Below are 27171 nucleotides of genomic sequence, written 5' to 3' on the forward strand. Positions count from 1 at the left end.
CGCTCGAGGAACGGCACGAAGAAATTTCGCTTTCAAATTTTGCTTCCTTCCCGCGAATAATAAATTTTTTTTTCATAGATAAATAAAATAAAAAATTTCACGAATTTGAAAAACTTGAAAATTTCTATTAAATAAAATCTGTCACAAATCTGTGTGTATATATATATATATATATATATATGTCAATTTTCTTTTTACTGGCAACAAAAAATCGCGAAGAGATGAAAAGAAGGGGAACGAGCGTATAATATACGGGAATCGGGAAGGCAAGTAGTATAATCGCGGTTCGACGCGGCGCGTATAAAGTCCGAGGAATGGGAAATCGGGTAGCGAGTAGCGGAGTGCTGGGTTCCGGGCCGAGGAAAGGAGGGCTGGCACACGGTGACAAAGCGCGGTAAGAGAAAACGATGACGGGCAGCTCGGGCAAGAGGGTAAAGAGAGGGAGTCAATGGGTATAAGCACTAAGCGCGTAACTATAAAAGGAGCAGGGGGGTTGCGAATCGTCGCTAGATTAAAAAGAGGCTCCCTTTTTCGCTTGCTCTCTTTTATGCCCGTGCGCCGCGCCCCACACGCATCATGTGCCTTCGATGTTCATACGTGTAATACGGGTGGCGCGCACACGGGCGCCGATCCATACACGGAAACACCGTCCTTCTTATGTATACACGCAAGCGTTCGATATCTCGCGACCGTCCGCTGTAAAAAGCAATTCGATCTGGCAGCGCGGTCTATAAGCCCCTCGCCCCTCTCGCCCCCCTTATCCCTTTTAGTGTGGCAGCCTCGCGAGCGCGTCAATCTTCCTGCGGGAATCCAACTCTCGTCTGCCGCAATGAAAATCGTGGCCGATTTTCGCCGCCTCGAAATCCGAAATTAAACCTCTAATAAATCCCTCCCCGCGCGTCTCGTCCGAGATTAAACGCCCGTTTAAACCGCGCAAAATCGCGCGTCGTGGACTTGTATTACTTTCCTACATCCACTTTCTATACTCCAATAATTGAAATATGTATGTATCTCTTCCGATCTCCTTCTTCGAAGAGACGCAACGACAAATCGAGGATTCTCGACTCGAGTTGTTGTCGCGACGAGCAAAGTTGAGGGGTTGTTTGTCGAAGGGTGTGGCCGCGGGAAGTGGTTAATAGATGGCGAGTTCCCGATAGTTTTTCCAAAAAATTATTCCATTAGAGTAATTGTCGAGAGCTCCTGCTGGAGGCAGGTAATAATAAGTCACGAAAGGATAATAATGCGAACCGCACGATAATGGCCGTCATAAATTGGTGCTCGCGTTGCACGTGTGGAGAGACGCGTGGGAGAGACCTGTTAGGGATCGTCATCTGCCTTCCTTCTCTCTTTCTTTCTTTCTTTCTTTTTCGTATTACATCGAAACCAGCAGCTGTCGCGGAGTCGTTTTCGCGTTTTTATCAGCATGGTAATTAACTCGATTAGCCGAACGATGAAGTTCCATACAAATGAGGCGGCCGCCTTCTGCGGCCACGGCAATTAAGCCTCTCTCTATCGATTGTGTTTCATCGCGAATCACGTGAATTAACGCGCACTTGCGTGAACGCTCGGCCTGATGCGTGTGTGCTTAAACAGAGTCACGCGATGATGATACATCCCCCTCCGTTTCGGCTTATCGTCAACCCGATCCCGGGGATTAATTTACTAACGAATCGAGATCCCTTGTCCGCTCCGCGCCATTAGGAATTACTGATTTTCCTTCTTTTCTTCTCTCTTTTTTTTCCTTTTTTTCCCCTAGACGAGCAACGTTGGCAAGATGGCGCGCCGGTCTATCGGGGAGAGGGGGGGTCTAGGGATCCCCATCGTTCTTCGAAAACTACGTGTATTCTCCGGAGAAATGGCGCATACTCGAATCGATCACGAGATTTGTCGGGTGGACAGCGGCAGGAATGGCTTCCAGAGAGGGATAAACTGCGGTTAGGGGAGGCTGGAATCGGTAATGGTATATCCACCAGTGGTGTGTACCGTGGAATTTATGGGACAATCCTATTTCGAGGCTATTTTGGGTAATAACTCTTCGGGAAATTATGAAATTACGAAAGTCGAAATTATCAATTATCAAAATCTTAACAATTTTTTTGGATCGATCCTTGAAAAAAACTTTGGAAAAAATCCATCGATCATCACTCGCCTCCAATGATCGCAATAATGGCCACTCCTCCGTTCGAAAATTCGAAAAAAAAAGAAGAAGAAAGGGGAAGGGAGCCGACATCGACAGGAGTAATGAGACCAATCACCGTCGGGGAGATCGAAGAATAGATTCTTTCGAAGATTTCGTGAGTTTGCCGGTGTAACACGATCGTCACTTATACGAGACCTCGAAGAACACGGGCTTCGGGACCGTTGTCATCCCCCCTTCCCCCTTACGTGTTAAATTACCCCGGGACGGGTCGTATAGAGCGACACGGAGGGGTGCAATTCGACTCTAGATTGGTGCCGACAATGAGCCGGTGAATTTTCGTTCCCGGGGACAAACACGATTCTTAACGCGATTCTTTTTTTTTTTTTTTTTTTTTTGAATCAAGATCCGATTCAAAGAGAGAAAAAAGAGAGGCGGAATATCGAGGGGGAAGGGAAGGACAGGGAGGAGGGGGGAGCTAATTGACGGGGCGGAGAGGAGAGGATTTTTTTCGAAAGGTGTGAAGATCCAGGTTTGAAGCGGGGTTGGGATCGGTCCTAAATTCGAGCTGGGAGCTTAGTCGGGTGAAAGAGTGTGTTGTTTAACAGGCAGCTAGTTTGTGAAACATATATTCGGTACGCGAATATTGTTTTGTTAAAAAATCCAGGATTTTTTTCCCCAATTTTTCTTTTTTCTTTTTTTTTTTTTTCTTTTTTTTCTTTTTTTCACATAGATTCGTCGGTAAAATTATATGGAAGCTTCTCTGGTTTCTTGATTTCTTTTTTTTTTTTCCCCACTGTATCTCCCATTACTAGACCGCGGATTTTTATCCGGCTAAAACATGCACAAATATTCAACTAATATGTGAAAGAAAGAAAAAAGTAGTATGTCAATGTACGTGTAATCAATATCAATATAGAGGAATAGAATATTTCAAGATTTTCGTAGATCCTTCGTCAGAAATAATTTAATGGACTTATTATTTTTTAGAAAGAGATGTCGTTTAAATTTGCTTCCCGATATCACGCAAAATCCTATCGTCGTCTTATCTATATTCATTTCGAATGTATTTTCCACTTATCTTCACCATCGAGCATCACGAATCCGATCATCTCAAACAGGTTTTCCCATTAAATCGAGGAAAAATTTTCTCGTTCGTTTCGACGAGGAATCGAAATGGGGAAGAAATATACTTTTCCCTTCTTTTTTCCATTTTATCTCCCTCCCTCTCTCTCTCTCTCTCATCCGTTGCACGAGAAGAACGATATCGACGAACGGCTGAATTTTCCGATCGGCTTGTTAGCGATAGGGAAAACGTTGTTCCGCAACGAAAGCTAACGTCCGGGACAAAAAGGAAGAGAAAATTGGAATCGATCGATCAACGAGGCTGCTCCTCGCGGGCAGCGCCGTTTCATCGCAATTACCGAGTTAATGAGTCGCTTCAAATATTCAATGCCATCGCTTATTAACGCCAATATAAATCGTGTTTAATCAGCCGAGCCGCGGTTTAATCCACCCGGCGACGACCGGGTTTCCGGGCAGAGAATAATATCTTCGGCTCGCTTCACCAACGAGTTCTTCAATTCATTCACCCCATCATTTTTCGCGTGGATACGCAATTTTTTTCCTCTCTAATCGTAATATCTTCTCTCCAGTTTTTCAATCTATTTTGTTCGATTAATCTCCGTAATTCTCCGTTGTGAAACCGTTGTCAATGAAAAATATTTTACATAATATATTATATATATACGTATAAATCTTTGATTAAAGAATTAATTTATATTTTATATCATTTCTTTATCTATGTAAATTCTCGATCAATTTTGACGCGTAAAATCTTCCTCGTTATTGAATACAACATCGATTCATCGGTTCCTCGTTTAATTACACGTAACCAAAACTCTGTCGAAGAAACTTCCGAGAGAAATTACCCGAACAATCGGTTTGTGTATCGAGACCAATTTACATCGAGACAGTGGAAAGGACACTTGGCGAACAGCTTGGTACCGTAAACTCGAACGAGACCGCAGACAAGCGTATTCGTATTCGGCCAGTTTCGATCCTCCGCCGCTTCCTTCAACGTGTTGCTCCTAACCGATCACGCGAATAACAACTTAAATAGAAATAATCTTCCTTCACGAACACAAACTCAATGATGATTACTCGTAGACCTTAATTTCTTAAAAAAGAGAGAGAAAAGGATTCAAAGACGGGTTTAAAAAGAGAGAGAGAGATCCGTGGAATTTAAAATAATATCTCCCCGGTTATAATCGAGTCCTCGCGGTGTTCCAAGCGAGGAAGGAGTTGGAAACACCACACGAATCGTTGCATCCGAGAAAGGTATAAACGCGCAAAGAGGAGTAGAAAAACAGGAGGAGGGACACGAACGAACGTATAGGCCGTTTCCAGGCTGTAGGTTGGTGACTGTGGGAGGGGTATGTTGCACGGAATGGAATCGCTCGGCGGATGAAAGGTTCTCGCCGGAGAAAAAGAGAGATCAGAGGCGAAAAAAAGAAAAAAAAAAAAAGAAAAAAAGAAAGAAAGAAAGAGGCGAAGGCGCGATGGCGCGCGACGGCCTGTGAGAACGATGATTGAAGTGCACGTTACTTACGTGCGCGTACTTACTCGGCGATGCCTCCCTGTGCCCCCGTGTGTTTTGCAAGAGATGCGGAGAGAGAGAGAGAGAGAGAGAGGAACGCGGGCTGGAAACGGGCTTCATTGTCGTCCCTGCTCCCTCGTGGTCGACACCCACCAACGTTCGCCTCTCGACGTTTTTCTCCTCGAAAGCGACGATGAATCGGCTTGAACGTGCCTGTGAACCCACCTGACACACCGCGCGCCACCTCATTCCATACTCCTCCTCCATACTCCTAAAACTGTGTCGCGAGTGTACACCGGATGCGTATCGTGTCCTCCTTTGATCGAGTTCGCGGCACGGGTTTATAGGAGGAGTAGTGGAAGGAGGGGGAGGGGCATCGATCGGGAGGAATTGTCGCCGATATCTGAAGGGGGTTGTCCGCGTTAACCTCCGCCCTTCCTCTCCCTTTTTCTACATATTTCGCTTCGAGATTGCTCTCGGTACGTATTGTTGCTCGCTTTCCACCTTCCGGTGGAATTAAATTTTTTTTTGGATCGAAAGATGCGTAATTCTAACCTTCTCCTTCGATTTCAGTTTGGAGTTTTTTGTCATGAAAGAAGTCATCGAAAATAAAAGAGGTCTCCTTCGTTGAGATCTTTGAAATCTTGGAAATAAGTTGAACGGAGGTGTTTGCTCAGCTTTCTTGTTTCTTCTTCTTTTTCTTCCTCGTTCTTTCCTTTAAGATTAGGGTGAGGAGGAGAGAGAGCCGGTTATTTCGTAACTCTACCGTTCGTTTAATAAAATCAATCGTTTAAATACTTATCACAACAGGTAGAATAATGTCGTAGGAACCCTGCCTGTTTTCTTACTTTGCGTGTTACCTAACGATTAGTTACAATCTCTTAACGATTACATTTACACACTCTCTTCTTCGGTGAATTATTCTTCGTTTCGCTTTTGCAACGTTCCCGAAAGTTGGAAAGGAGATTTGTTTGAAATTTGTTTGAAACGGAAGAGGGGGGGGGAGGAAAAAGAAAAGAAGAAAGAAAAAAGATAGGAAGAAAGAAATAATAATACAATAATTGTAGAAACGATTATTCGCGCGATTATACAACAATTTTACTAACTTTACAACGTGAGACGTGGGATGAGAACGAGAACGAAAGAACGACAGAGAGGTAGAGACAGAATAGTATAGAAACGTGTGTGTACGCATGTGTACGTGTACAAGTGTACGTGTATTTTGTCCCGCGCTCATCGACAAAATAATTCTTAATAATCGTTCCACGAGCAGTTTTCTTATCGACATGTTGACAGACTAGATACAATACAATTATATTACAATTGTTCGACTTGCCGGAAGTCGCCAGCCGTTCGACCACGGCGATTTTATATATATATATATATTTGTCCGACCCTCGGCCAACGAGAATCCTCCACCTTCATCGCGTTTCGATGCATCCATACTTTCGAATGGAGTGGAGGAGGAGGAGGAGGAGGAGGAGGAGGAGGGCTTGTTGTTGTATTACGTGGTTTTGGAACGTGGTGCGATTGAAAGACGTGGCGCGACGAGCGTGGATAAAACGAGATCGTTTCGTGCTCGGAAACTCGGAGACTCGAAGGGGGGGCAGGGAGAGGGAGGAGAGGGGAGGAGGGGCCATCGATCGTGCCGAAACTTTGCGAGCCAGTCCCGTTCGCGATTGGGGAAGCTCGGTTGGAAAGCTTTTCGGGTTGGTACGTGCCAGATTACGATTTTGATTGAAACCATTATTAAATTTCGCCAATATTCTTCCCTCCTTTCTTCTCTTCTTCGAAAATATGTATGTATATATATATATTTTTTTTTGAGGAAAAATTTACAAGATCGGGGAGCTTTTTCCCCCTCCTTTCTTTATGATGATTGTGATTTCTCGAGCAACTAATGCAGAAGAGAAATGGATGAAATCGCTCGAAATTCTAAAATTCTGCACAATTCCTCTTTACAGTCTCTCTAAAAAAAACCAAAGCACGATATATCGAACGTTTCGAAACACGCGTGTTGGAACGTTTTCTTTTCACAAAGAGAAGGAGAGAGAAGAAAAGGAAGGAAAGGGAAGAGGTAATTCGGTAAGGACGAACGATCGGAGCAGGCACGATCGAGGACTCGGTGGAGGATGATCGAGCGAGGGTGTCCTTGTTCCTTCCCCCTATCCGGACAAGGCGATCGAGGCGAGTCGCGAGAGGGAGATCGCGGTGTCGGCGTTGGTTGGTTGCATGGTTGGGCCGACGGTCTCGTGTGCCGGACGGTGTTATTGCGAGGAGGATTGGGGTGGTTGGCCGTTAGGCGGGGGCGGGGGTGGCGGCGGGGGCTGCGGGTGCACCTGGTGGGGGAGGAGAGTGTGCGCCTGCACGTGAGCCGGGTGGTGATGGTGGTGCTGGTGGTGATGGGAGTAGAAGATGGGCTGCGCGGTGGTGGGGGGGCAGGAGGTGCCGACGCCGACACCGACGCCGACTCCTACGCCGACCGAGTGGGAGAGCGCCGACGTGGCGACCGACGCTGGCGCAGCGGCGGCCGGCGGCGCGGTCACCGAGACCGAGACGCTCGCGGACGTTCCGCTCCCGGCCGACGCCTCGTGGTAAAGTATCGGCACCCTGACCAGTCTCTGGGCGGCGTGGGCCATGTTGGCCGCCTCCAGTTCGGCGGCAAGCTGCCTCTTCCACTTGTTACGACGATTCTGGAACCAGATCTTCACCTGGGTCTCGGTCAGCCGCAACGAGGCGGCGAGGCCCGCCCGCTCCGAGGAGGACAGGTAACGCTTCATGTCGAACGTGCTCTCCAGTTGGAACACCTGCGACCGGGAGAACACCGTCCTCGTCTTCTTCTTCCGCTTCATGCTGCTCGAGTCCCGTCCGTCCACCCCGACCTGCACGCTGTTCTGGCCCCCGCCCCCGCCCCCGCCGCCTCCGCCGCCGCCGCCCCCCGCCCCTGAGCCGCCGCCGCTCCCGCCGTGCAGGCCCGCCGAGTTCGTCGATTCACCCTCGCCGTCCGCCTCCGGGCAGTCGTCCTGCTCGCCGAGGTCGTCGTGTCCCTCGTCGCCCGTGGACGGGCTCCGTGTCCGGTGCAGACGCTCCTCCCCGTTCTCGTCGTCCAGGTCGTCTGCGAAGGGAAAACGATACCGCTCGCTTGAGAATTTTTCCTTTTTTTTGAGAGGGGTTTAAGTTTTTAAGCAGGACAATTTTTCTCGATCGAGAATTATTTGGTATACACACGAGCTTTCACACGAGTGTTTTTGCTCGATCAAGTATTTCGAGAGAGATACGATTGTTTTTTCTCCAATGTGTCGAAGGATTTGAGATTTAAGTATTATCTTTCGCTTTCGTTAGCTCGACACGTGGCGTGATCTGAGAAATCTCTATCCGAATAATATATATATAAATGATAATATTTGAATATCGCCAATATCGAAGAATCGATTCCCCGAAGCAAAGGAGAAGCTACAAAAGGGTATCTGGTCGTCTGGAATCGGACGACAATCGATGCGAAGTAAGTTGCGGGATAAGATAATGGCTCGGTTGTCGGTCGATGCGCGAGCTCCGCTCATCGATAACGATTAACGCTCCGATTTTCCGGATAGGCTGCCGCGCACGTGGTAATGGAAACATATGCTTCGAGTGGTCGCGATGATCGGTAGTTCGTTGTCGTTGGTTCGCGGACGCCCGGTCAAATGTACGTGCGTACAGCCCGTGTTATAAATCGTCGTGCATCGAAAGCAACTCTCCCGAGATAAATCTAACGGGATCTCGAAAGATTCGAATCGATCAATTTAAGGACAAGAATCGAGAGAAAGGGGACTGTCAACGAGAGAAAAGAAAATTGTTTTTAAATTTTTAATAAGCACGAGATAAATGAAATTAATTAGCATGGTAATTATTATATATTAACTTTCTTTATTTAGTTTTTTCAGTGTTTGATTCGTTGATCGACTATTTAATGTTTTTGTTTAATTATGAAAAAAAAAAGATAATAGATATTTAGATACTTGATTACAAAAAAATTGGGAATTTCGAATTAAACGGATATCGAATTTTGTAAAATTAAAAGAAAATTATCATTCTTCCAATCCAATCGTCAAAAAATTGTTATTACAAGAGTATTGCGATAATGTAGAATAATTTCGATCGGATAATTATACATATATTCGCGACAAGTGACGAGTCGATATGATTTTCACAAATCGGTCTATTTATTCGGCCGATCGTTGAACGTTGGGGAAAATCGTTTGCAATATGCTAAACGCGTTAATTAACTGGTCCCTTTAAAGCGTTTCCCTGGTCGATCGACGAGGAAACAGAAACACGAGGATGATATCTTTTTCGGTATCATTGTCGATCACCGTGAATATTGCTATTCTATAAATTCTCTTCTCGCTCGTTGAATTCGATAATTCATCTCGGCCGGCCGTTTTGCATTTAATATTTAGTCGATTGATAGTCGGCTAATTAATATTCTATTTATCCATTTTGATATAATTGCCTCAGATATCGCGACGCGTTTCCCATCCTCGTCGTGTAATGAAATATTTCGTCGTTTTTCCCCGCCGGCTCTTCGCGCCTTTCACGCAAAATTCTTCGCTCTTTGTACCGCGTTAATTGTTCTATTTTTAATCTCCAATTTAATTATCGTTCTCGAACGATTTTCTCGTTCGAAGAAAATTGCGATTCACCTTGCGATCATCCGATTTCACGCACAATTTGTAAATTTCGATTCGATTACTTTACGAAGACATTTGAGGGGGATGTTTTAATAAGAATTGTATCGCGTAAAATTGCGAGATTTTTCGAAGAGTTCTTTCCTTTTCACATATTTCCAAAATGTTGGAAGGATAAACTTTATGAATTCATTTCTTCAAATTTTCGGAGAGATATAAATGAAAAAATGACGAGGTCAAAGTGGTTAAACTAAGCAGATTAAAATTTATAATTTTGATTTATCCACGTGTTTCCAAAATGTCAAAAAAATGGATCGCCAAAATTCTTCTTATAATTTTTAACAATCCATCAATGATACCCAAGATCGAAGTTAAGGGTTGGGAGAATTATCATCGAGGGTGTCTCGCAAACGGTCAGTCCAGCAGGCTGCCAAGTATTTTGGCGAAGTGGCCAGGAGTAAAACGATCGGTGGGTAAATCGATCGACGTTGGTTTGTCGTGGTGGAAGCCGTGGAAGCCGTACCTCGTCGACGACGTCCACGCTCCTCGCGTTTATATACTTACGTAGAACGCGTACGAGCCCTCGCCTTGCCCTTTTCTCTTTATTCCGCTTCCCATTTCTTTCCGTTCGATCCTTCGCGAATTCCCATCTTCCAAAACGTGTTTCTCTCTCCGAACTGAGTGTATTAATTTCATCTTTTAATCTTTATCGGGGAATTTTAATCGAGCGAGTGATTTTTTTTTAAAGATCGACGTTGTCGAAGAATCGAAGAAAAAAAAAGGTAAAAAGGGGGATGTTTTTTTTTTTAATAAGGATCGAATCGAAATCGAATTATGAACGGAGCAGAAATTACAGGAATCAATCGATCATGATATCTCTCCGCGATTTGGAATTGATGCGGAGCGATAGATGCATCGTTCGATGTCCTCGTTCATTGAACGAGCTTCTATTTACAGATAGCTGAATCGAGCTGGAACAGGCCGAAACGGTGGCACGATTTTCAATCAACGAGTTGTTCCCCACGAGAATGTTTACAAGCCGGTATTACGCACGACTAGCCTAAATTTATGATCAAACTCGTAACGATTTCACGTATAATCATACTCGTAGAATATATATATATATATATATATATATATGTATAGGTTGTTTATGTACGCAGTTAACAGAGCAAAATCATTTCTAATCGAATCGAAACTCAACGTGAAATATCCACGGATTATATTCCAATATATTTTGTACCTTCTTAAATTTTAAGCCGACGATATTTTTTTCTTTATACATACGCAATCAATGCTCTAATTATTAATCCGATCTCACAGTTTGAAAAATTTTTACCAATTTATTGGATATCTGACACGATATGTTAATAAGATTTCAGAGAAAAATTCAGTTTCGATTTATACTCCACTATTTTTTTATCGTTTCACATCTCGATCTTACTTCCAACGAATCGACAAATTCTAAAAATGATATCCTTTCTCAGGTAGGGACTCGCTTTTCAAAAATTCGAATACTTGAAAATTCTATAATTATTTCTGCAATTAAATAACTCGATTCTTTCGATTCCGATAGAAATTTTCTATCGTTTCACATCTCGATCTTACTTCCAACGAATCGACAAATTCTAAAAATAATATCCTTTCTCAGATTCGGTTTCCAAAAATTCGAATACATGAAAATTCTATAATTATTTCTGTGCAATTGTAACTCGATTCTTTCGATTCCGATAGAAATTTTCTATTGTTTCACATCTTGATCTTACTTCCAACGAATCGACAAATTCTAAAAATGATATCCTTTCTCAGATAGGGACTCGGTTTCCAAAAATTCGAGTACTTGAAAATTCTATAATTATTTCTATGCAATTGTAACTCGATTCTTTCGATTCCGATAGAAATTTTCTATCGTTTCACATCTCGATCTAACTTCCAACGAATCGACAAATTCTAAAAATGATATCCTTTCTCAGATAGGGACTCGGTTTCCAAAAATTCGAATACTTGAAAATTCTATAATTATTTCTATGCAATTGTAACTCGATTCTTTCGATTCCGATAGAAACATCTCACGGACTCACCCCTTTGCGGGAAGGACGCGGACGCGGGGCTGACGCGGCTCAGGGTGCCGACCACGTCGCTCGGCGACGGATGCTCCAGCGTCTGCAGGCCGTGCGTCGGCCTCCATGGAAACGGCCAACCGGCGCCACCGGGCAGGACGCCGCGGATGCCGTCGGCGTCCACGATGTCCGATTGGCCGGTTACCTGGACGGCGTTGCTCAACGCCGACGAGGCGGCAGCGAGCCTCGAGTGGTGCTGGTGCTGCTGCTGCTGGTGGAGGTGCTGCAACGTCGACGGGAAGAAGACGCCGCCGACACCGATCCCCACCGGATATCGGCCCGCGATCAGCGACGACATCAGGCCCAATCTGCAAATTCGAAAATCACGTCACGTTTCAAAGAATGATCGTCCGTTTTTTTCGCAATTTGTTTCGAGGGATTGTAAGAATCATGACACAAGTTGGATTCCTTTTAATTTCTGACCAATTTTCAGATTTATTCGACGTTATTTGAATATTCAATCGTTCGATCTTCTCGATCAAAGCATCGCTTAACGCAACGACTCTCATCCAAGATCTAAATTTCTCTCCCTCTCCAAATTTCTAAGGAAGGTTTATCCGCGAAAAAATTCGAGGAAAGGGTTAAAGGGGGAGGGTTTCGATTAAACCGGAAGCATCCGGGATCGGTCGCCGTTTCAAGAGCTCCCGCTGGATCATTTCGGGGCGCGGCGGCGTAAAAGTGAAACCGTTAGCGAAAAATGTTTGCGAGCCGTTTAAAGCCGCGCTCTAAATAAAACAGCGCTAAAAATAACAAAAAAGAGAAAAAAAAGAAGAAAAAAAGAAAGAAGCAAAAAGAAGGAGGAAAAAAAACGAGGAAGAAGAAAAAAAGAGAGAGAGAGAGGGAGAGAGGAAAAACAGCTGGATTAAAAACACAGCGGCCGCGTTTCCACCGGCTGAATGCGAGCGTTGCACAGGCGAGCTTTACACAGACGTGGAACGTGTCCGAGGCGTCGGGCGCGATTCACCCTGGCCCCGCTGTCTTCTTCCCCGCTCCCCTCCCCTCCCCCCCTCTTATCTCGCCCCCGAAAAAACCGGCAAAACGTTTCCAAACCCATTTATCCGGTCCGCGAAACTCGCCTCGTTCTTGCCCCTTGGTTGTGCTGGCGCACTCGCGAGAAAATGCGAGCCAACAACGTTTCCTCCCTCTCCGATCCTCCGCCATCTTCCGGAAATCATTAACATCCGCCAAGGAACATGAACCTTCCCAATTGAGAAAGAAAGATTTGCTCAAAAGAGTATCTCCCTCTTTCGCGAGAGTTGGGCCTTATTAAAAGCGACGCCAGATCTCGAACAATGACATTCGAGGGCACATTATTGAAAATCCGCTTATCCGAAGAAGAAGAAGAGAGAAGGATGGATTCTGAGAGTCGACGATTCTTGGCCAAGTGTTCGATCAGAAAGATCGATTGTACAACAACGTGATCGAGATATGAGATAAAATTGGGAAGGAAGGATAATTTCCACGGCGAAATACTTTTTCTTCCGGATAGATAGGCTAGTCTTTGTCGAGTGGTCTATCCTCGAGAGTTGGTAATCTTAATTGTAGATTAGGAGGTGAATGGAGGTGATACCTAAATACCCGGGCCCCAAATCCCCAAATCCGGATACTTGTAAATGGAAGCGTTTTACTAATCGGCGATCTCGGGCCGGGGACACAACCGTGATGATCCCTTTTCAATGGGAAACACGCAACAACTGGAACTCTCGCTTCTTGCGAGAATTGTTGGAGCGAGCCGCAACACGACGCCGCCCTTGACGCCATCCGAACCATGTCTCAACTGCAATTAGCGCTCTCCGTTTCATAGATCGGGGAGATTAGACTTTACAATGTTCTGGCCCTTAAGCTCTTTCTCTCTCTCTCTCTCTCTATTCATCCGATTATCGAGAAACTTTGGAAATATTATAATACATTAAAATCCGAGATACGAAACTATTTCTAAGAACCAACAAAGAACCTTCAAGTTGATACTCGATAAAAAAAATATATATATATATTAAAATAAACCCGAAAATCTCAAACCTAACCTCCAAAGAAATCTTCTTTCGCAATCTTAATCAACATCGATGCAATCCTTGCACAATGCAGCAGCAGCAGCACGACGGCATTTCTTCTCGGCGCGAACAGGGTTGCCAATATACGAGCAACCCCCGGGGCGGCTCCCTCTGCCAGAGTTCTCAATTATACCGGCCATTTTGCCGGGTCGCGTGTAACAGCTTCGCGATCGTTATTCCTGATCAACGTTAAGTGCAGCTGCGAAACAGAGGCCAGGACAGAGAGAGAGAGAGTGGGAGAGTGGGAGGGAGAGATCGCTCTAGCGGCGATTTGCGGCGGCGATTTAGTTGGTCATCAAGAAATGTAGGTTCGAACACATCGTCGAGAGCCGGTAAGGCGAGAAGCCCACCGATTCGGAAGCCATACCAGCTCCCCTCGTGTTCCTTCGCTCGTTCCCTCCCTCGATCGACTCTCGATGCACTTCTCCCTTTTTCATGCTTGTCGACGATCGCGCCAGGCCGATTCGCCCCGCCGATCGAAGTTTGTTCGAGCTGCTTGCGGTGGGATTCCTTAATCGTTCCAAGTTGTCGAGCGCTGTTCAGGGACACTGGTTTCGATGACACTGGCTCCGATCGATTCCGCGGATGTGCATAGATTAACAAATCTAGGAGATCGATGACTTTTCGATCGAATTTTTATTGGATCGATGCATTAATTTATAGATCGTGCGTTGGATTGAACGGAGAATAGCGTGTCCACCAAGTCTTACGATTGATGGCCGTTAAGTGAACAGAAGTATTCAGATTTTCAATTCGCAAATTCTACTTTAAAGATACTTTAAAATAATTAGAAGAAAATTATGACATACACGGTTTCGATATATTGTAATTAAATTAAACAAATTTCTATTCGGTATTAATATATCGAATCGAAGGAAAAGAAAAGAATTTCGATTACAAATAATTACCAGGCACACCTCACCGAAAGAACAACAAGAACAAAAAAAAAGGAAAGAAAGGAAAAAAAAAGCACGCAATCCCAGTTTTCTCGCATCGATAACGGAGGGTGGCTGGTCTTCGGGGATAAGAAAAGAGGAAAAACGCAAAGGAGGAGCGGTATCTGCCGGGGGCATCGGGCGTACAGATGCCCGGGGAAAGATAAAAGAAATCTGACAACCGCCTGTTTGTAAGCATCCACCGGTAGGGTGGCCGTTTTCTAAGGAGGCCAGGTATAAACACCAAACACTCTCCGCTCCTCCGTTTCGAGGAGCTCGTGCTCCACCTTTTTCTGCCTAATTCTTGCGCGGCTTACGTACCACTACTCCTGTCGGGTAGCCAGCGTTTCGATGAATGGCCGTGAGTGGAGAGAGGGCTTTCTTTCTCTCCTTTCTTACGGGGCGCGACTCCTCTTCTTGCTCCTCCGGCTTCTTCCTTCGCTCGATCGATTTCCACGAGGGTCCTCGACTTCCTCCTTCGATTCTCCCTCTCTCTCGCCAACACCAATTCCAAACAAGAAGGGAGAAGAGGATACATTCCCCCCCTCCCTCGTTCATTCATCGTCCCTCCGTATCCTTGATCTCTTCCTTGATCGATCAACGGCCGAGATCTTATTGGCCCCCGTCTTTCACGGAAACTCGTTGATTACGAGCCGCCCAATCTCCGCATAATCGGATACAGGACGGCTTTGCCGACGAGCGCGACGATGAATATAGTCATTGATCGAACACACCGTGGCGATATCATCCATGTGTACCATCGATTCGAGTCGTATGTGTATGGTCAAGCGTTCTTTCGAATCCTCGGACCAATTTGTCCGTTAAACTTGGCTGGCCCGTGCAGTCGTAGTTCAATGAGGGGGATATATTATCCCCCTTTCCCCGTATTGATCATTATTCTACCTTTTTACTTTACTCGGGCGCGCTCCCGATCACCGGGCGAAACGTGCGCCTGGTAAGTGGCATTCTCGAATATAAACTCTTTATGCCGTGGTTAACGATCGCTCGTAACACGATACGTTTTTGTCGTGTACCGTTACACCAGGGGTTGTAGTGGCTCGATGGCTCGTTGGACGGAAAAGAAGGAGAGAAGTCGATTTGGCGCGGTACCATGGCTGCGGCCAATCGCCTCCAGACTTCGCCGATTTCCGCGGCGCAAGGGTTTCGCCGCCTTTCCTCGGTAATTAAGGGCTGCCCCGTGGAAACCGATCGTTGACGCCTTTCTTGTTTTCCTCTCTTTCGAGGCTTTGCTGGCTAATTCGGGGTGGTTGAACGAGTGAACACGTTCGACGGGAGGGGAAGGAATAAAATTATACCAATTTTCTTCTTTTGATCACCCTTCCTCCTTCTTTAATCGTTCGATGGAATTTTTTAATCTAAGCGATTTTTTTTTTTAATAAGTAACACTTTTATATCAGTTTTTGTTTTTGGAGTATAAGTTGTAATATCCTTTTTTTAAGTTATTAACTAAACATCTACACCTACGATTTTTAAAAAACTTTTAAAATGTATTATTTAGAGAGATAAAATTATACCGATTTTCTTCAATCTTCTTCTTGTTACACGTCGAGGAAACAAGCGTGTACGAGCGTGTAACTCGTTATTGGCGAAAGATGAAAACCGGAGTTCTGTTTTTATCGATTCGCGTTCTAACGGTTCCCGTTCACGGTTACGTACTGACTTATAAAGTGTCATTACGATGACCCAACAATGAGTTATTGGCTTTCAAAGTACCCCGTTAAATCCTCTACTTGGCTTCGTTCCGCTCGCTGCCTGTTACAGGCCAAGTGGAGGATTTATGCTTGTGCTTACACAGGAGACAACTTCATTTCACTGGATTTCAAGGAAACAACTTAATTGCTTTAGTGCGACGCTTGCAGGCTTTAGAAACCCAGACCAGGATACACTCGCGGATTAAACCCTTCGCCATGGGAGGAGGAGGGAATTAATTACGCGAGACGACTCCAAGATTTCTTCCCTCTCCTCCCGCTCTCCCCAAGTTAAAAACTTGCATCGTGTTTAAACCACGTTTAAAACACGTGAACGCGCTATGTTTCCTTCTCGACCGTGGGAAAATGATTCGAAGAAATTATTTTTTTCGACGACGACGATGATGGCGGGGGCGAAGTAACCGGATAGGATTGAAAAATAAAAAAATTGTTTTTCATTCTAAACAACTGGTTTTATTTATCCGCGCACAAACGGAATAAATAACGGTAGACCGATCGTTTAAATAGCATTTTATACTAGACTGGTCGCGACTACCCCCGCGTGTTCCGAAATCAATTTCCCGCGTGGAAATGGAATCGACAGCTCCACACCATTTTTCCCGTTTGTTTTTCCCCCGATTGAAAATTCATCTTATGCGATTAATATTCTCGTGTACAAAACTCGTGCAAAATAGAGAAGTTACGGTGGAGATTTTTTTTTAGAAAGGAATGATATCACGGTACATTGCGTATACACGAGTTTTAAAAATACATTTGAATCGATTCATAACGTTGCGTTCACCGTTTCTCCTTTCCTTTTTTTGCTAATTTATTCTTCGATTATTCGATTTTACAATTTTCGCGAGAATTAGAATTGGAACGAAGGATATCGGATCGAATCGGTTCTCCGATCGATGCTTACGCGAAATAAAAAAAAAAAAAAGAAAACGAGAGAGAGTCGGGTACAAATATATCACAGTCCTTGTTCCACCACCGTTTTCAGGATTTTCGATCTCGACGAGAGAAACGGAGGCGTCATCACCGTCAACGAGAGAATAAAAGGGGACGAGCTCGAAGAAGGAAAGAGTGGAAAACAGAGAGAGAAATACGAATCACGAAACGACACACGTACAGAGGAAAGAGAGAAGGAATCGGGAGGGAGAAACGAGAAGAGAAAGAAAGCGCAAAGAGGAAAAGCAAGAGAGAGAGAGAGAGAGAAACTGTGTTTCGACGCGATTATTATTCGTGGTCTATTCCCAGCTACCGTTCATTCCACATTTGTTTCCGACGTTGAACATCCATATCGCCCTCGAACGGGCGATCATACACAATGGGCTTTATCGTACCTTCCTTTGAAACTTGGAGCGCGATCCCACGCTAATTAACGAATCATTCATCGGCGCTGTAATTAACGAGGCCGACTCTGTCGCGGATTATCCCGGCCAGATCTTTTGCGCATAGACGTCGTCATGTGCCTGCGGTTACGTTACTCAATATTGTTGCCCCTCTCCCTTTTGCAAAACAGTGGGGCCCCGCGCCACCACTTTTGCACCGTTGCAGAAAAGGGAGCACAGAGGATCCAAGATACAAAAATATATATATATATATATATATACAGATATATCCTTACGACGTTTCCTGCATCCTCCCAGCCATTTCAATGCCGTATGTCCGCGCGAGATTTTTCTTCTTGTTCCCGCTCTCGTTTCTTCCGTTACCACCGTCTCTCCTCCCCCTTTCTTTTCCCTCCCTTTTTCTTTTCTTTTTCTTTTTAAACGCCGTTACATTTGTCGCGGCGTGTTAATTATAAAGATCGGAGAGGGAAGATAAAGACGGGAGGTCTCCCGTTCTCCGATTAATTTATAGAGAGCGATCTCGAAACGCTACCTGTGATACGATATCAATTTTAATACTATTTTCGTAACTTAGCACGAGCTAAATCGAAGAATATTTTCTTATCCTTATTCACGATCCTCGATATCTTAATAAGTCTCGTCAAAAGTAAAATAATCTTTGCTCGAAACGCTTTACGTACGATTGGAAAAGTTAACTTCCGTTTGAAACGAATATGAATATGCGTACGTGTATATGTGTGCGCGCATAAAAGGTGGCGAGGCGAGATAAATTCGCGGAGAGCTTCTAATTCAGGTAATATTCTACACGGGAATCCTTTCTGCTGAAATCTCTTCCACCCTGGTGAAATGCTATTACCGTATCAGTTGAGCGGCGGGGGAGGAGGGAAGGGCACGTTAAGCGGCGAGACACGGAGGGGGAGGGGAAGGGAAGATTGCGAGCTTTTCGTCTTCTACTTAGCCGACCTTGGCGAGGCCAAGACCCGGCTTGGATGCCGTAGGCAACGATTTAATAATAAATCAAACCAGTATGCGTGCGTTGCTCGCTTCCTCCGCGCGCGGAAGACGCTCGGTTGGCCGAAAGCTACGACGTAGGGAGACGGTCGTCCCTCACGGGACGGCTCCTTACCTTCCACGCGCACCGCCATCCGCTGATCCATTATGCACCCGATTTTCCCCAATCGATTCCCCCCCCCGCTTCACTTTCCGCGCTGCACATCCTTTCCTGCGATACCGCGATCTTTTCACTCTCGAAACACTCGGTATTTTCATCGCACGGGATTCTCGAGGATTTTTACAGAATTATTTACGAAGGATTTATAGATATAAAGAAGAGAATCTTGCTTTTTACGATAAAAATTCTAACAAATGTAAAAGTATATTTTGAGAGAGTTTCGAAATGTTTAAAAAAAAAAGGAAATGAATAAATAAAGAGAATTAAAATCCGATTTGGCGATCATCCACCCTCGACGGCGTGGATGATCTCGATCCAGAATAATCTTTTCCCTCGAAGTGGGAAGGAGAACGCACCACGTCCCGCAGAGTGCACCGTCGCGCAGGAGTGGAACTTAATCAAATGGTAAACGGGTGGAAAACAAGCAATTGGAGGCATCGAACCGGCGAGAAGAGCGTAGTAAGCGAGGCAGCCACCCGGTTATATATACAGTGGGGTGCCGTCAATCGGAAGAGGTGGAATGGGTAGGAGAAGAGGGAGGGAGGGGGTGTAAATCTGATAAAATCATCTCGAACCCTCCCTCCTCGAGCAGCCCCTTGTGGCGCGGCTCGAGTTCCTCGCCGAGATATATCCGATATAGAGAGGCCGGTAACGGCCCTAAGTAACGTAAGTAATGTAAGAGGGTGGTTGTTGCTACGGTTGTTATTAAATGAGACAGCCTAATAGGCCCATTACGGACCCCCTCGGTCCATTCCCACATAATATAATCCGAGGCAGCCAGCCACGCGTCCTCCACGCCGCTGTTATTCTTCCTCCGCTTCTATATATTGGCGCGTGTGAGAAACGCAAGAATGCGTTTTATGCATACGGAATATATAATACGTAAGAAAATCCGATTCCAGGAAACGATTTCCTCGCCTTTGAACTCTGTCCACTCGTATCTATCCCCTTCTAATTTTGGATCGAGGGAATAATATTTGGAGGAAGAGGAGAGGGGATCTTGTTCGAGTCTCGAGCATTCTGCCGGGCGAGGAGACAGTTGGATATTCGAGAACGTATATTTTCGATGGTGTTATTATTATTCGAGAGGCGCCTTTGATTCGATCCTCTTTCCCTCCGGATCGGTTGTTGACGTTCGATCCGAGTGATGAGGTTTGGGGAAAATAAGGGAAGAGAAATATCCAGAGATTTCTACATCCCCCTCATCTTTTCTTTTCTTTCTTTTCGGGAAAATAGAAATTCGTAGAGGAGAGAGAGAGAGAGAGAGATAAAGTTGAACACGTGTCGATTGATCGTCGATTAATTCGGATGAAATAGTTATCGAAATCGCGGCACAGATATAAAATTGATGACGCGCGCTAATTCCTTATTAGTAAACATTCATAGCGTCATCCCGTAGTGTTGAATCGGATAATCATCCCTTCGATGATTCGACGAGCGGATACCAATTCAAAGATACCCAAAGTCCCGTGGCAAACAAATGGAACGCGCGTATCTCGAATATTTATTAATAATAACACGATTCTTAAAAATTGATCTGGAAGAATCCTCCTCCCGATTTTACTTTCCATCCACAGTTTCTCGAATCGTGTATCGATTGGACCGGAACCGGATGGATTTTCGACAACCATTAACTCGGTACCGCAAACAACACGATGCGAGATCGTAAAGCGCCGACCAAACCACGAGCGCAACGAGTTCAGTGGAGCAGTGGGGGTGGGGAGGGGGCGAGATTGGTACACCAGAAACTATCGCACGCCGCAACCGCACAATATTCGAAGGCACGAAGTTCCATCAAACGGTGTATACACCGTGAAAAGCGGATCGATACACACAGAGAGAGAGAGAGAGAGAGAGAGAGAGTAGAACCGTAGAAACGTACATACCTCGACAACATCGCCAAGTCGGCCGACGCTTGATGACCGAGCAAAGGGTTCGCCGCGGCGTCGGTGGGCGGCGAGAAAGTGGACGCGGGGCTCGTGGTGCTGGTAGCGCATCCGATCCCCATGCTGTTGCTCCTGTTCTCGACCGCGTGGCCGAGGCTCGAGGCGCCCCTCTGGCCGCCCGAGAATCTCAAGGACGTCGGAGACGAGAGGCCACCCCTCGCCGGGCTGTCGTCGCAGGACGAGCCGATCCTCTGCGCGTTTTGCGCGTTGTGGGGCAACGGCGAGCCCCTGTCCACGTCCGACGATTGCCTCTCGGCCGAGACGGTGGACGTCGAATCGATGGGTGGCGATTCCGGCCTCCCAAGGATGCTGGATATGCTGAAGGACGTGTACTGGGGGTTGCAGGCAGGCCTCAAGGCGGGTTTGCCCACGTCGAAGCTGAACGAGTGGTGGTTGTTCAAACCGCAACCGGATTTCCCGTTTTTCTCCTCCCTGAGGAGAAGCTCGGCCGGCGTCGAGCTGCTCCTCGACCCCTCCAACTCGAGATCCTCCTCGGACACGACCGACACCTCGATCTCCGTTTCGCCGGACATGATTGGCGAGTCGAACGTATCGCGGGCGGACGAGGCTGCGTCGAGTTGCGTGTCCACGATGATGCAAGAGCGGTCACCTCTCGTCCCGCGGCCGAGCACGAAAGCGGCGTGGTCCCGTTGCACTGGCGGCCCGTCCCGTCAGAAGGGCGGCACGACCATGGACGACGACGACGACGGTGCGACGGCTGGTGGGCGACACAGTCTATCCGACACGCGGAGCGGCTCGAAGCGCGGCTCGCGTCGCATATCAGGCGTGGATGTTTTTGGCGCGGCGCGAGTGGTGGCCGCGATGCGGTGAACGCGATCGCGTCGGCTAGCGGGCACGTCGCGTCGCCTCCGACGGCAGGCGGACGTCGTGGCGGATCGGTCGGTCGCGCGACATTCGTAAGCGATACCCTGGACGACAGGATGACGAGGAGACGAGACACTTGGAGGGCTCACCCTTTCGAGAGCCACCCTCTTTCGGAGCCTCCCTCTCGTCCTTCAACCGCCTCTCTCATCCACCACCACCTTTTCCGTCTTTATTTCTACGCGCGCGTATGCGTGCGTGAGCGTGTGTGTCACGCAAGTGTCTCTCTGCCAGCGCGCAAGTGTGCGTGCGTGCGTGTGTGTGTACACTCCTCCTCCTCCTGCTCCTACCACCGCCGCCCACCACCCTGACACGTAGCCGTTTCTCCTCTCTTCCACCGACCGATCTCCTCTTCCCCTCCTCGCCCGCTAGTCCATTCGCGAGACGTTCCCGTGCGTGTAAAACCGCGAAGAGTAACACGAAGTCACTTCCTCGAGTCACTTTCTCTACCACTGATCGTTAATCACACTCTTCCCTTCTTCTCTTCCTTCTCGAGGTTCGTTCCGTTCACGAGGACCGATGGGATCGATGGAGGATGTTACTACGTGTTGCTACGTGACCGAACCATTTATTTATATACGTATACACTGCAGCGTTTACACGCGCGAGCACGGCGGGGGCGATACGATTTTTCCAAGTTTCGAAACGAACCACCACCACGTCGATTCACCACGAGGGATAGTATCCGGCGGACACCACTCGCGATTGTTGTTTGGGGGTCGCGCGAACGCTCGTGAAAATGCGGGGTGTATGCCCGGAGTATCGTATATGATGGACTGCGGACGGCCACTGTGCTCGCACTAAGGGGTAGGAAAACGGCAGAGAAACCACAGGTCACACCAACGTACGGCCTTACTCGAACATTCGCGCACGCAGCGTCACGGAGCGCGCGGAGCGACGTAGTGAAAGCGGTGGAGACGAGGCGGAGTGCGAGCGAGATGGGTGGAGGGATCCAGCGACGAGGGAGAGAGAGAGGGAGAGGGGGAGAAAGAAAGGAGGAGAAGGAGAAAGGAGACGAGGGTAGTAGTAGGCAAGCTCGAGAGAGAGAGAGAGAGAGAGGGGGAAGGAGAAGATGGAGACGGAGAAGAAGGACAGAGTGTGGAGTCACGCTTCGAGAGTCACGGGGTGGTAGTGTTGTGCGCGTCGGATGGATAGGCGACTGGCGAAGGACGGACGTACGGCACGAGGGGATGGTTGGAACGAGAGGGATGAACGAGCCGGCCGACGCTCGTGGTGGGGACGGCCGGAGAGGACGGCTGAGCTTGGCAACTTGGCCGAAGGGGTGTCGCGGTTGGGGGGAGGAGGAGGGGGAGGCGCAGGGGGCGGGGCGAACGGGCCGCCGTGGGGGATGGATGTCGCGATTTCTCATAGGGTGGAGGCGCGATCGATGACTCGTGGCGGAGTGTATCCGGCACGGGGGTAGCGGCGGGCGCGGGCCAATCGCGTGAGCCGCGCAGTCCTTAACTCGAAAGATACTCGGCCCTCCGACGATCCTGCGGAACGATCGTGGAACGGCGGAGGGGAGGAGGGGGGAGGGGTGGACGACTGGCGGTTGCCTCGTCGCCTACCACCCCGTATCCTACCTACCACCACCTCCTCTGCCCAAGCGCGGCGCAGGAGGAGGAGGAGGAGGAGGGTGGGGATAACACACAACTCCGCTGGCTGGTGGCCGTGCCTCGCCGTGTTACTTATCCATTATAACACTCCAAGATCTTGATTTAAGCCTGCAGCCAGCGGTGAGCTTTTAACCAATTAGCCTTTATAGCCTACCTCCTCCCCCTCGACACCCCGTTCACTAGTACTCTCCACTACTACTACCCCGTGTGCTGCTCCAGCCTCCCTCTCCCCCTCCTCCCCCTTCCGTCCTTTCCGCCCCCGCCACCCCCCTCGTCCTCGCGAACGCGCGCGTTCGTCAGCCATACCCCCTGCCCCCCTGTATCTGTATCTCCCTCTCTCTCTCCCTCTCTGTCCGCCCGCCCATTTTAGCTCGCCTCTCCTCCTCCCTCCTCCTCCTCCTCCTCCTCCTCCTCGCTCTCTCGTGTCCCTAACCGGTGCGCCACACCGATAGTAGTTGCCGTGCACCTATATTCTGCCATTCTATACCAACGTCCTCGCCGCAGTCGCGCGATGTACCCACCTAATCTACTGCTTCTCTCCCTTCCACCGCCTCCAACCCTCTAGTTACCTCTATCCGTTAACTCCCTCTTTTTCTTCGCCGTGACTCCCTCCCTCTCCCTCTCTCTCTCTCTCTCTCTCTTTCTCTCTCGAAGTTCTCGTTCCCTCATAACCACATGCATTATGCGCGTCGGTGTATCAGAGCCGCGTATTCGCGCGTGCAAATAACCCGAGGAGAGCACAGGATAGCAGGGGAAGGGGGAGGGTGAGTTCTCCCCGTCGGTTCTCTCGTCGTCGCGTTTAAATACGCTCCGGTGACGGAAATTAAGAGTGGACCAGCCGCGATACCGACTTTATCAACGATTTCTCTCTTCTCCATCTCTCGGATATCTCAGGGTATATACTCGGGAGGAGGGGGAGGAGGAGTGATTTTGTCGTTTTCGTGATATCGACGTCGATACTCCGATGATCGAAGTGACGATAACCGATTCTTTCTTTTCCTTTCTCTTTTTAAATAAAATAGTTTATTACTATTATCTGTTGATAAAATACAAAATACGTAGATATAGATACGAAAAATCTCGTAGCTCCTATTCGTTACTTTTACAAAGATATTAAGATTCTTAAGACATCAAACGGACAGAATCGAATGGTTGACCAAACTCACCACCGCGAGAATTAACCTTGCAATCTGCCCTAAAACCGTAAAACATCGATGATCCTCCGTAACAATTTTCCTCGCAAGTAAAAAAAAAAAAAAGAAAGAAAGAAAGAAAGAAACATCTCTCGACGTAATTCGCGCGATAAAGGATGGAAATCGTTTGGAATCCCATCCTCCCTTCCACGAAGGAATCGGCGAAGGAAGGGCCGGCCGACGAGTCCGGAGGGCTCCTTTAACGACCCTTTCATCCCCGACGTTAACAAAACGCGCGCGTTGCGCGGCATAATGGGCCGATCCTCGCCGCGGATCCACCCGGAAGGGCAGAGAAGCGATTCGGCCGGCCGCGTGAAAGGGCGCCACGAAGTTTGTACGACGAGGAAAGTAGTAGGAGAGAATGATTACACCGACTGAAGGTCCCCTTCCGAAAAAAAAAAAAAAGGGTCAAACGCGTCTCAGGCTGCGCGTGGAAGGAGCCTGCGACCTGAGTGACAAGCAAAGCGACAAAGCGATACCGTTCACGTGTCTCTCTCTCATTCTCCCTCCCCCTCCTCTTACCTCGAAGTAACGAGAAACCGTTGACCAACCCCCGGAGAAACGAGCGGAAACGCGGCAGAGACGCGGCTCCAGTTTCAATGTAACGAGGTTATATCGAGACGTTGCACATTCATACATTCCCAATCGTGCCGAACTACCGTAATAACTCCCATAATAACACGGGGATAATCCGTGTTTTGGATCGATGCGATTAGATTAGTTCAAGTTTCTCTTTTTTTTTTTTTAATAATAATGATGAATTAAGGGAAGAAGAAAAAAAAATGCGGTAAAGGCTAACTAGACCTCTCGATTGTATCCATGAGAAAAAAAAAAAAAAAAGAAAAATCACTTTTTCTACGCGGAAACATCGGCGGCACCGAAACGGGCACCGACGGGCCAGGCGGTCCTTGTGTTGTCCGCATTTTACTTTGTGCCCGATGCGTAAGAGGATTATGTACATCCTCTCTTCCTCCTTCTGTCGAGCGACGAACAGGGATAGACACTTCTAAACGAGACGAGAAGAGAGACAGAGAGGAGAGATTCCCTCGAACGATGCTGGAAAGATGGAAACGAAAGAGAGAAACTAATAAACGGAATAAGACGCGACGGAGGAGGACAGAGATGGGCGGAGCAGGGTGAGGTAAGTGGTGGATATGCTTCACTTTTCACGGGGGCGCCATTGTTCCCTATTATCCGGCGTGATTAGTCGATGATGCAGGTAAGCTGCCACGGGGGGTCCCCATTATACCGCGGCACAACTCGCTCATCCGCGAACCGGCGTGAGTCTCTCTCTCTCGGCCCACGAACGTTGCGGCCCTCCATCCTCTTGCAACGTGCCCTACATCCCTCCTTTTTTCTCTTCTTTCTTTTCTCTTTCTTTCCCCTCCATCCTTATGTATATACCTCGTACAACGAGCGTACAACGCACGTTGCACCTCTATTTACGGGTCGAAGGCTCTTTCTCCGCGATGGACACCGGAATCGGTCGCCGACCTGCTGTGAAATTTATACTCTTAACGTGGGCCGCAACAATGATCCTCCTCCTTTCCCGTTTCTCCACGGCCGATTTGTATTATCGTTCAGGGCCCGGCCTTTATTCGCCTCGAAACGCGAATCTGCTTTACCGAGTAATTAGGCCGTGCGCCGACCGGTGTATCTCTCTCTCTCTCTCTTTTTCTCTCTCTCTTTCTCGATTCCGAACCGAGAGCCCGCACCTGGAAGATGGATCGATCGTTGGAATCGATGGTGGGCAGGATCGATCCTCCTCGACCTCGTCGCTCGACTCGTCGTCGCCCGATGTTTTTAGTCCGTGGTTTATATATAAACGTGTAATTGCGCTTATCCCGGGAATTCGTGAAATCGCAATTGATGAAGCTCGTTTCTGAATTTATCGGAGATTATAATATGCGAGGGAAACGAGAGGAGAGAATTCGTGTAAACAGGTGTTGCGAATTCGATCCGAACAAATTCGTTCCGATGTTTCTCCCTTCCTCTGGAAGAAGAGAGGTGCGCTCGTTTGTGATCGAACATGATCGAGGCGAAACAAAAGTGACACGAACCAGAGAAAGAGACAAAGGAAGGGAAGAAGATTATTCTCCGTTGGCTAAGGTTAGATAACGACGAGCGATTAACGACACAGCTTAAAACCTGGGACAAGGGCGGGATATAATGGGTAAACTGACGGAGGAAGGTCGTGGAACAAGGCGCCCTTTGGAAGGAAAACCTCCCTCTCTCCGTGCCAGGTTTAATACCTTGCATTAAATCTCTCGAGAGGTGAGCTCGACTAATTACTTGACGCCGTGATCGCGAATTAAAGAAGGAGGCTCATTTTCGCGGGGTTTTCCTCCTCCCTCCTTTTGTCTCGTTGTCCCGGCTGGCGAAATCTTGGCCGATCGGATCCGGCGGAAGAAGGTAGCCTGCTCGGAGATCTCTCTTTCGTTCGAAAAGAAAGATCGACGAGAGATCTCCTCTTGCTCCGCCGCTCGAGGAAAATTAAAGAGGACGGCCGAGTCGATCGGACTCGGTTAAGTTTGCTTAAGTTATTAAAAGGCAACTTTGGAATTTTTCCCGGTGGTTGTGGTGTTCGAACGTAGTCGAAAGTGGAGGGAAGTTCGATCGATTTTTTTTCCCCCTTTTTTTCTTTGAATTGGACGATTTTGCATTTGGGTAGATTTTAGTCAAAGCGATGAGATTATATATCTCGTGATATAATTTTGACGATATCAACGTAAGTAATATTCCTCTTTTTGAAATGAATTAAATCGTCAACGATACTCGAATCACTCTTTT

The 27171-nt window shown here is 47.4% G+C and overlaps 1 protein-coding gene across 1 annotated transcript; it reads right to left on the reverse strand.

The window, feature by feature from the left end:
* Positions 1–5488: 5488 nt before the first annotated feature.
* Positions 5489–22707, reverse strand: LOC102656029 (homeobox protein Hmx). Its single transcript, XM_016916887.2, has 3 exons — positions 20631–22707; positions 11485–11831; positions 5489–7851 (listed from the first exon to the last, which is right to left on the reverse strand). Exons 1-3 carry the CDS (start codon positions 21221–21223, stop codon positions 7004–7006), a joined length of 1788 nt encoding a protein of 595 aa, XP_016772376.2. The 5' UTR covers positions 21224–22707; the 3' UTR covers positions 5489–7003.
* Between the last annotated feature and the right edge of the window lie 4464 nt (positions 22708–27171).

This window comes from Apis mellifera, linkage group LG15 (genome assembly GCF_003254395.2).
Source record: "Apis mellifera strain DH4 linkage group LG15, Amel_HAv3.1, whole genome shotgun sequence".
In the NCBI taxonomy this organism is placed as follows: Eukaryota; Metazoa; Arthropoda; class Insecta; order Hymenoptera; family Apidae; genus Apis; species Apis mellifera.

Excerpts from the sequence above, each read along its gene's own strand:
- LOC102656029 (XM_016916887.2), bottom strand. The coding sequence starts at position 21,223 with ATGTCCGGCGAAACGGAGATCGAGGTGTCGGTCGTGTCCGAGGAGGAT. Across the intron at positions 11,832-20,630 it reads GACTTGGCGATGTTGTCGAG|ATTGGGCCTGATGTCGTCGC; the intron begins GTATGTACGTTT and ends TCGAATTTGCAG. Across the intron at positions 7,852-11,484 it reads CGCGTCCTTCCCGCAAAGGG|ACGACCTGGACGACGAGAAC; the intron begins GTGAGTCCGTGA and ends TTCCCTTCGCAG.